The 11,295-nt window shown below is 35.1% G+C and overlaps 2 protein-coding genes across 2 annotated transcripts; both read right to left on the minus strand.

Moving 5' to 3' along the window:
- Positions 1–1,406: 1,406 nt before the first annotated feature.
- Positions 1,407–7,879, minus strand: LOC121776826. Its single transcript, XM_042173989.1, has 4 exons — positions 7,846–7,879; positions 2,800–3,030; positions 2,251–2,691; positions 1,407–1,822 (listed from the first exon to the last, which is right to left on the minus strand). Exons 1-4 carry the CDS (start codon positions 7,877–7,879, stop codon positions 1,407–1,409), a joined length of 1,122 nt encoding a protein of 373 aa, XP_042029923.1.
- Positions 7,880–7,955: 76 nt separating this feature from the next.
- Positions 7,956–10,821, minus strand: LOC121776301 (laccase-14-like). Its single transcript, XM_042173473.1, has 6 exons — positions 10,643–10,821; positions 10,413–10,564; positions 10,085–10,329; positions 9,556–9,684; positions 8,521–9,453; positions 7,956–8,328 (listed from the first exon to the last, which is right to left on the minus strand). The coding sequence occupies exons 1-6, from the start codon at positions 10,757–10,759 to the stop codon at positions 8,198–8,200; spliced, it is 1,707 nt and encodes a 568-aa protein (XP_042029407.1). The 5' UTR covers positions 10,760–10,821; the 3' UTR covers positions 7,956–8,197.
- Positions 10,822–11,295: the final 474 nt, after the last annotated feature.

Consider the following 11,295-nt stretch of genomic DNA (forward strand, 5'->3'; position numbering starts at 1 on the left):
AATGACTTTTATCCCACATTGAAAGAAAAAGTAACATATCCAAGAATTTGTAACTATAAAAGAGAATAATGCAATATACTGTCTTCCAAATTAAATCAAATCCAATATACTCTCATTCAAGTATTGGCATTTTAAAAATCAAATCCAACTTTAAGTAGGGAGTATTTTTTTTTTGCTTTTTAGTCTTTATTATGTATAACATGTGCTTAATCAAATTTCAAACAATAAGGTGAAAATTACAATTTTATTGATAATAAATTTAAATAAGACTAAAAATTACAACTTATAATGAATACATGTTATTTATAAAAATTAATAAACACTACTTCAAGTTAAACCTTTTGATTTTTAAAATATCAATACTTAATATTGGACTTGATCATTTAAATTGGAAGAGAGTGTATTGGATTATTCTTTTTTATAGTTACCCAATCTTGGATGTGTTACTCTTTCTTTCAATGTGGCATAAAAGTCATTATTTATAAGTATATGATAGATCGTCCATCATTCTTCGTCTATATTAATACTCTATCTTCTATTATTATAAATTAATAACAAATATTATTACATAAACTATTATTCATTAGTTATTTATCATTAATGATTTACTTATGTTTATAAATTTATGTATATGTTAACTAATAAATAATATTATACACATTAAAAGAATAATTCTTATACAAATTGTATAAACCTAACAATAATTATTATACAAATAAATATTTTCTATATACAAATCATATTTCTCAATAACTCTTTGTTTTTATCAATCAAGAAAATATTTGAATAATAATTTTGTTTATATATTATACAAAACATGAAGAAAAGTAGAAGACAAAAGAAAATTTTGTATCCCACATTGGAAAAAGATGAATAAATGCTCTAAACATGTAGTTATAAAAGAAAATACTTCAACATATTTTGTCCCACATCGAAAGTGAAACATTAAACATTCAAGGATGTCTCTATAAAAGAGAAACAACCAAGAATGATTTTGTCCCACATCGAAAGTGAAACATAAAACATTCAAGGATATCTCTATAAAAGAGAAACAACCAAGAATGGTTACATAAATTCGCAAGCCCATCAAATATATATGGCCTATTATGAATTTCTTGTATTCATTTATTTGTAAATTTTGTTTTTAAATATAAAAATCAATTTTTATAAATAAATAATTTTTTTTAAATTTCGGTTGAACCGCCGGTTCATGAACCGGAACCGGCGGTTCAGGCAAAAAACCGGCGGTTTTTTTAACCGGAATCGGAACCGCCGAGACCCTTGGCGGGCCGGTTCCGGTTCATGCATATGATGAACCGTGAACCGCCGGTTCATGAACCGGAACCGGCGGTTCGGAATCGTTGTGCATGCCTAGGTTAACTCTTCACTTTCGTCATCTTCCCTTCTCACGGGTTCAGCATAAAATCTTCCTGATCTAGAGTGATCTTATTGATATTAGCTCTGTCTGACATCTTAACAGTAGCGGGGAGGTAACCGTTATGCCCGTGTATCTCATTCAATGTTGTGGCCATCTGCGAGATCTGTTTGGTGAGCATATACATAGCTGCCTTGTGCTCATGTTGGGCATCTTGTAGCCGGTACACTACGTCATTATTTGCCTGCATGTTCCCCTGGAGATGCTGTTGGGAATTCAACAAATCTCGTATTAGCTCTTCTGTGCCCTTCGATTGCTTGGACAATGCCTGGCTTGAGCTTGCTCCTGGCGGAATATTAGACGACGATCCCGACCCCGGATGGAAATTTCCATGCGATTCTTGACCTCCCTGTGTCTGGGCGTTCGGATTTTGGTTTTGGTACCCCTCTGATGCAGTGGAACATATGAGACGATCTGGTTGTTCTGATTTCGGTTCTACCAATGTGGCTGATTCTCTTTTCCCATGTTATTGTTCTAGTTATTCTGTCCTTCATGGTTACGGTTTTTACACAGGGGTTGTTGTTCCTGTGGTGGATAACTGATAGTCGGCGGCTGTTGGTATGTTATTGTCGGTGGTTGCTGATAGGTTATAGCTGGTGGTTGCTGGTAAGTGATCGCTGGTGGTGGCTGATTTGTGTTCTGATCCGTCCACCTGAAGTTGGGATGTTCTCTCCATGGAACATCTCTTTGTCGTCCAGGATTTCAGCTACCGTTTGGGTTCCAGTGTCCAGCCACGCTTACCTGGGCTTGAAAATCCGGGTCCCTTGGGGTCCATAACTGGGGTAAATCTCTTCCTGACTTGATACAACACTCACCTTCTCCGGCAGGGCAGGTGGATTCTTTTTCTCCATAGTGGCCAATAATGTCTTTTTCCAGCTTATCCATTCGGGCCTCCATTCTCTCTTTGATTGTGTCTGTGGTAGTGTTAGTTAATACTCGTCTCAATATCGTGGTCCTTGGAATATCATATGCCTTCTTGGCGTTGATCAACCTATCGAGAACCCTCTTGGCTTCACTCACTTTCAGCTTAGAGAAGTCACCGCCGCTTGAGGAGTTTATGAGATCCTTACTTTCCAGGGTTAATCTTTCGTAAAAAGTGTTGTAAACATCAGCTTCCACCATGCTATTGTTTGGGCACGCATCAAGCAACCCTTTATATCTCCCCCAATATTGACTCAAAGTCTCATCACTGTCTTGACGGGCCCCATGTATCTCCTTCTTCAGGTTATTCGTCTTTGTGGATGGAAAGCAGTATTCTAAGAAAATTGATCAGAACTCAGTCTATGTCCTTATAGATTTCAGGGGTAGCCTCATGAACCAAATATCAGCCTCTCCGTGCAATGCGAAAGGGATGGCCCGCAAACTGTAGTCTTCCTCACTGGACCCAACCGGTCGCTTTTGTATTCCACAGAGTTTGCAGAACTCGTGCAGGATTGTGTACGGGTTATCCATTCTTCTCCCATAAAAATGTGGCATGACAGCTAATACATTATTCTGTATCTCAATCCCCGACTGATCAGGAGTTACCACGATGGCTTGAGCTGGCTCACCGCTCAAGTGGGCGTTCAGAGATCCAATCTCAGGGTCATCATCCACTACAGCTCCATTGCAATGGGTCCTTATTCTATCATGACTTATTCCTTTTTTTTTGGCAAACGAGAGTCTATCCTCCTCCCCTTCAGAACTCCAGTGAGATGGTTCGCTTGTGTTCAGTGATTTATTACTTTAGAGTTTGGAAACATTGCTTCATGGAGACATTGCTTCATAATTCAGATTTCAAAGCACAATACTCTATCCGCCAATTCAAATGGCTAACACAAGAAAATCATAGATTGAAACTGAACGAGTTGCGCTCTAGAAGAACGTCTGCCTCAGATAATACCCTCTTTTGAAGCTTTATAGCTTTTGAAATTATAATTTGGTGTCTGATTGTCGTCCAATTATTTCAAGAAGCAAAGCGGAGAAAGGTCAACGTACGCGACAAATGTACTCGTAGGTCAGTGGCTAAATCAGCCGGTGGATAAATCAAATCACAAGAAAAGTTCGTCTGATGTTCAGCCAATTTCTACTGCAAGCCAAATCCCTATGCTAGAAGGTAAAAATAAAGTTATGACCTAGTCCTAATGAAGTAGTAAATTCATGGGATGAAGTTAACTGTGTTGTATGAATTTTATTAACTGTGTTATATGAACATATTTTGTGAAGAAATAACTATTGAATGAATTAACTAAACTATTTGATGAAGTAATAACCTCATGAAATGAAGTAATATAAACTGACATGTGCATATTTTGCTAAGAAATAAGATTGAATGAACTAGTAACTAACTAATTTAATGAAGTAATAACCTAATGAAATGAAGTAATATAAATTGACATAATTTGTATGCATATTTTGCTAAAAATTACATTGAATGAACTAAATAACTTATTTGATGAAGTTATAACCACATGGAATGAAGTAATATAAACTGACATGGTTTGTATGTATATTTAGCTGGGAAGTATACTTGTAATGAACTAAAGAACCTAAATGATGAAGTTACAAACTATTTTAATGATGTAATATAAAATATATTTCAAACGTTGAATTATTGTTCTGCGTTTCTTGTATATAGGTGAACACATAGGGAAATCATTTAACTCACAGCGGGGTGAGAAATCAAATCGGAGGAGAGGGATGAAGAGTTTTGGAAGATGTAGTTGAGGCATTGTGACATGCCGATGAGGACATTTGTGCAATAATTGGATGGGCTGTCCCCACGCCTAACAAATGGGTGGTGCCCAGAATCACGGCTCAGCCCATTGAGATGTGTTGGTATGTCGATTTTGAATGATTTCTTGTACTGAACAGGTTTGTATTTTTTTCCTTTTTTCTAATTGAGAGTTTGTATTTGGTTATGGGGTTTATATAGTGAGGATGGTGTGGTTTACCAACTTTCTCTTACCGTGGAAATAGTTGACTATTTTGGAGAAAATTCAAACGATTTTAGTTCATACACAATAATAAACTACTGTAATGAGTAATAAACTATTGCAATGATGTAATGAATCTACTGGGATGAACAATAGGTAGGTTAACTCTTGACATACGAATACATCATAATAAAAAATAAATACTTGATTAATAAAACACTTCACACAGTTTATTCGATTTAAAGTTTGCCAAAAATTTAAACAAATTCAAAGTCAGAGTGTAATGAAGTAATAAACAACTGGAATAAAGTAAATAACTACATGAATGAAGCAAGAAACCTACTGGAATAAAGTAATAAACTACAAAGAAATTAATGAAATATGAAACCTACTAGAATGAAATAATTTACTACTATAAGGAAATAAGCTCATCTATCTTGTCACAATTCTGGAATCATGCCGACCAACCTCGCTAAATTTGGTGAATTTACGGGCAAGCTTAGACATATCCTTTATTACTTTTCAAGGCGTGGGAGGATGGACTTTTATTTCACTAGGGACTTGTGAACCATATAAATTATAAATCATCTTTCTCTTATCACTTACGAACAAGACAACCCCCTCGCTAAGAATTTATTTTTTCCTTTTCGCAATGATATATTTTAATGCACTATTTGATCAATATTGGCCTCAATAAGCCACGCGAAATCGTAAAAATCTGCATGCAACTGACTAGCCTCATCCACCACCACCACAGCAACAAGAATCATCATTCAACAATAATTTTTCATTCGTCCATGTTATTACTTCATTTACAAATGTAATTTAATTCATTATAAGTACAATTGATCACATACTTATGCATACAAATACTTCAGATTATCATTTCATATTAATCGGAATTAAGTTCATTCGAACATGTTATTACTTCATTCAACTAGATATTTGGTTAATATTAACTAAAGCTGTAAGCAAACGTATGCATACAACACAGTTGAGTTCACGGTACTTCATTCAACCTGCGGATTACTTCATTCAACCAAATTGTTACTTCATTATTGATTTGTTTATACTATAGGCATGAAAAAATCGAAAAAAATATTCATCAACAAGGCTCAACAAGAGATTGTTCATCACATCATCAATGTTAATCATATATCAGGTATCCAGAAAAAATAATCGGAAAAGTCATGAACCATCAAATGAGTTGTCTTCTTCTTCTAGCTTATATGAAGTTGTATCAAAAAGAGTGCCATCTGGTTGTTTAGGTCATCCATAATTCAAGCATTACATTCTTCATCATTGGTCGTAGGAGTAGATTCATCTTCAACCGCCGAATGAGTGGATGATTCGATGCTGAAATAACTGAGCGCTCTTATATTTTCTTCTTCCGTGGAGAAAATCCAAGCCAATAATCCATAAATGCAATAATATTCATTGTTTTAAGTTAAAAAAAACACCGAATGAGTGGGTGTAGTTTCAAATCCATCAACATGCTGTCAATTTTCATATCTTCCATGCTCTGGGATGTTGAATTCCCCATGGATATTCAAAACTAAGCTTCAAAAGAAATCAGAATTAACCATGCTCAAAGTAATCGAAGTAATCAAAGTTCTTTACATCGGGCTTCGTTGTGCAGATATCTCAAGCTTTATATTTGGAGATGAATCATGATTTGATGAAGATTGCAGCACAATTTGAGGAATATTGAGAGATGAAGATAGAGATTTAAGACCGTGAGAAAAATCGCGGCAGATCACACAGCGAATCATGCTTTGTATGGAAAATAACATGTTACTTTCCATTAATACCCTTCAGCTATTATTTTGTGAATAAAATAATAAAATATTGGTAAAATTAAATTTAATCACAAGATTATACTAAGTCAAGATCATATTATAAGAATGGGTGGATGAGATTTGGTGGTCTTTAAAATTGGTTCGACATTGATCACAACTCTATGGAATAAAATTATGCTATTTTATAGGTTACATATAAAAAAAATCTAATATATTTAATTATTATATAATCAAGAATTGAAATAATATTTATTTATTATAATTAATTTCATATACAAAATTATTATTTATCATCTAGTAATCAATACAAAATATCGAGGATGATATGAGATAAGTTTTCTTATTCAATTATCAAAATTCTAAATCAGGTTAATGCATATAATACATTTAGTGTATGTTATTAAAACATATTACAAAATTTAATGTGGTAATATTAATTTGAAATGTATTTTTTCATTATATTATTATTTGATGCATAATTATTTTCATATATATCTTTAATTTAAATATTTTATTTTGCATGGTATATCTTCAGTTAATTTGTAATTATATGTTTGATTATTTTGCATTAGATATCTTATAATACTAGTATAGTTTTATTAATAATATAAAAGCAAAAAAATTAATTAAATCATATTAAACGGCTTTGTTTGTAAATATAAACCTTAAAATAAATTTGAATTCCATAATTATAGAGATTTGTTGCAAGTAACTTAATTTATATCGGACAATGACTGTAAATATAGAAAAGTTTGAGTTACGACAATGACTGTAACTTAATTTTCATTATTGAATAATTAGTATAGTTAAATAAAGTAAATTAGTATCTTAACTTTAATAAGAAAACACTTAATAAATGAACAATTAATTAACTCTAATATCTTAATAATATACTCTAATTCTTACTTAAAATATAATTATTGCAAGTAATTTGAGACATACCGAAACAGAAAAGTGCAAGTAGCATAGGACGGAAGAAGTATAAGATTTCAGTAAATATCGTTAGCCATTCTTAAAAGAAATAAATGATTTTATATATATGGATAAGGGGGTGTGATCAATTGTAAACTTTCTTAAGTTGCTAACTCAGCTAACTCATCAACGCAGTGTATTAAAAATATCAACACAATGACATTAAAAATATCAACACATGTATTAAAAATATCAACACAATGACATTAATATGTCAACGCATAATTCTTTTTGATATTTAAATGTATTGTATCATGTTGACATTTTTAATACACCGCATTGATGAGTTAACAAAGTTAGTAACTTAAAAAGTTGGCAATATAACGCACCCTGACGGATAGGAAACTATATCATTGAACGGTTGGAGCATAAGTAACCCTATTATAATTTATATTAATGTCAAAAAGTCTTTTTCCCGAAGAGGATTACCTATAACATCTCCTACTACACACACAAACATGATAAATGATGATGACACACAAACACACAAACAGGATCACTTATAACATCTCTATCACTCATATTTGTGTGTGTAGTAGGAGATGTTATAGGTGATCCCAGATTTCATTATTCTCCTATATTTATGTAGCAATCTACTGTCGTTCTTGTTTTAAACAAAATATCGAATCGAACCCCATTTCCTATTTTCAAAGACACCTATGAAAAGGCTATTTTTCTTCTTTTTTAAATGCACACAATGTATGTATTATGCAAACAGCATTACCAGCAAGCGCATCACCACCCACCATATTCGTCATCTTTCCCATTGACTACCCTTTTACTCTTTCCTTTTATTTTCTTTTAAAAAATTAAATAAATTTGTAACTGTATCAATTATCAAAAATCATTAATCTATTAAAAGAATAGGAAAGATACTAAATTTAAACATAAACTAAATACAGAGAGTGTGAATATTAGCTAGATAGTATCATAGTGAGATTGGATGAGTGTGAGAAATTATTTTACAAAACGAAGTTCGAATCAAAAAGGATGCCTGGACTACAACACAAAGTACAAAATTTTTCAATCAAATTATGTCAAAAATTGGTGAAAAAATATGGGGTGATCAGAGATTTTCAGCAGCGCGGCATATCCGAGGGAGGCGGTAGCATCTTCTCGTTGGGGCCGTCCCCATCTTTAACGATGAACACCATTCCCATTCCCCAGCTCACATGCCGCTCGAAATGGCAATGCATGTACCACACTCCTGCAATGCAACATATATATTAGTACATACACTAATTTAATTATACCTAATTTTAATATGGTGTATTATAATGCTAAGTTTTCTTAAATTACTAACTTCCTAACTCATCAACGCAATGTATTAATTAATGAGTTAGCAGAGTTGGCAACTTAAGAAAGTTAACAATAGATCACACCTCTAATAGTTAATTACCAGGATTGTTGGCTTTAAATCTTATAGCAGTCCATCCATTTCTCGGCACCGCGATGTTTTCCATCAAAGGCGGGTCGAAAAGGTTGTAGCTAGCCGGATCCGCAACTCTATCGTAATTTCCTAACCCTGATCCGACAACGTAGAAGCTGTACCCATGCAAATGCATGGGATGCTCAACGCCTCCGCCAAGGTTGGTTCCTTGAAACACCACTTCCACCGTTGTGTTATACTCCAACACACGAACCGCGGTCCCGAATCTTGACCCGGACTGCTCCTTCGCCTTCACGCCTTCCGTGTAGTTGAAAGACGAAGGCGGGAAATCCGGGAAATCAGAGTCGTAAACGCCACTTATTCCTCTGTAGTAAGCTTGGAGAATGTCCGTTCTTGGCAGCACCATCGACACGTTGTTCACGCTCGCTAGCAGCCTCGTCGTCCCGAGGCACGAGCTTTTCAGACATGGCAGCTGATTCACCGAAAGTGTGTAGAAGAGAGTTCTATCCACACTCTGAGGAACATCAACAGGGTAGTTTTTATTTGCAAGACTTTTGAGTTGGTTGGTGAAATTGATTGATGCTGCTGAGTTATCGAATTCGGGGAAAAGTGGAAGCAGCGGTGACGGCGGCGGGGTGTAGTTTCCAATGTACTCAACGGTGGCGGTGGTGGGGATGGTCACGAATTCTCCGCCGCTAGCATAGATTCTAGAGGCCATGTAATAATGGCTGGGCGGCTGGTCGGCCTCGAGCAAAAGATCGATGGTCTGGCCCGGGGATATTGCCACGTAATCGGTTTTTATCGGCTTCGTGTAGGCGCCGTCGGTGCCCACCACGGTGAAGTTGTGGCCGCCGATTTTGAAGAACATGATGTTGTCCATCACCGCATTTACTAATTTGATCAAGTAACGCTTGCCGTATTCCACACGGAGCTTGTATGTGTCTGCACTTAAATCCGAGATTTTTGGCCTTAGACATTATCACTTTATCACTATGTCAATTCACACACACCAACGTTGTTTTTGTCACACTTAATAAAATCCACCTTGTATTGAGCATGGATACAAATCTCCGGGTTGGCCATTGATCAGAAAAGCATCGGAAACATCGGGATCGCCACCGCCGGCGAGAAATTTCCCGAACACTTGTTCCACGTCATCATTCCACCACTCTCCTGCAACAGTCCAAGCATAATTATTATATTTAGTAAACTACTCTAATCATGTTATCAGAAAAATAGGTCTTTTTCATAAATTAACAATCTAAAAAGGCTTTAGCGTTAGGTGTCAAAAAGAAAAATTAGTAAAATTCAAACGAAAAGACAATGATATGGTAAAATATATAAAAGCAATAGAACAGATTACAGATGGAATAATCAGATCTAATGTTAGGTACTAAATTAATGAAGACCAATCCAAATACAAAAGGAGAAGACTGAGGAATTAAATATATAAAGGTAGCTACAAGTTGAGTGGCAAGTGGCAACTAACCAATATATGCTCAATATTAATATCACAAAATAGCTATCTTTCAAACAACATTCCCACATAACAAACACACCTAGACATACATACCTAGTAAGATTGGAACATGAGCATGAGGCTTAGGGAAGGGATAAGTCTCCCTCCTCGGCGGTAGAATCACGATGGCACCGTACACTGAATTTCGCGACCAGTCGCTGTGAGCGTGCCACCACAGAGTACCTTCCTCATCGGAGAGGATAATCCGTTGTCTAAAGCTTTTGCCAGGTCTAATTGGACACTGTGTCACAAAGTCGGTGCCATCAGACCATGGATATCTCGGCATCTTTACCCCATGCCTGAAATTACAATCTAGGGTTTTATATCAATGCTACATTAATTTGATCTAGATTATATATATTCGAACATCCAATATTTTTACCAGTGGATGGTTATATTTTGGTCGGCTAGATTAACAATCTCGAGTATGATCAAGCCTCCCTTTCTAGCATATAGCGTTGGCCCGGGAAATTGTCCGTTTATTGTTAGCATGCTCTTTTTGGTGCATAGCCTAGTGTGTGAAGCCCTTTTCACCTGCAAACCAGATTATAGCTTATCTAGAAATGTAAAATTGGCAACCAATTATCAATGTTAAATAAAATTTGTACTTACTTCAAACTTGCAGCAACGAACTACAGCATTGACTGGTGTTATGCCTCCTAGAAAAATTAAGCCTAATAAGAAGTATAGGAGGAAAATCTTCTTAGCAAGAAATGTATTCCTTTCCATTTGTGGTGGTTGAAAGCAACGTGGCTTGTGTGTTTTTGAGGTATGAGAACATTTCCTCACTTTATATAATGTTTGGTTGCATTGATAATTTATCCAATTATGCCACATATATTGTTACACTGATTTTAAAATTGCATATAGTTTGCCACTTGTTGTAACAGGCAACGCACCATCCCTAATTAGACAATTGATTTTAAAATTGCATATAGTTTGCCACTTGTTGTAACAGGCAACGCACCATCCCTTAATTAGACAATGGGGGACTAATCCCCCACTAAAAATTGTTTAATTTATTTTGACCTTTATGAAATTGCAACAATAAATTGTGAACTTAGGTTGAAGGGTAGGTAGAGAGCTCGAGGACTTGCAACGGCTAAAAACAGTAGCATTGTGTTCTCTATTTTTTCTTTATGTTAATCAATCATATAAACGAAATATTTCGAATGAAAAATTAATCATAGCTTGATTGGCACATGGTTTTTGTCCAAACTAATGACAAAAATGACCAACCAGCGTTGCTCGTTACGCCCACGATT

This window comes from Salvia splendens, chromosome 18 (assembly GCF_004379255.2).
Source record: "Salvia splendens isolate huo1 chromosome 18, SspV2, whole genome shotgun sequence".
Taxonomy (NCBI): Eukaryota; Viridiplantae; Streptophyta; class Magnoliopsida; order Lamiales; family Lamiaceae; genus Salvia; species Salvia splendens.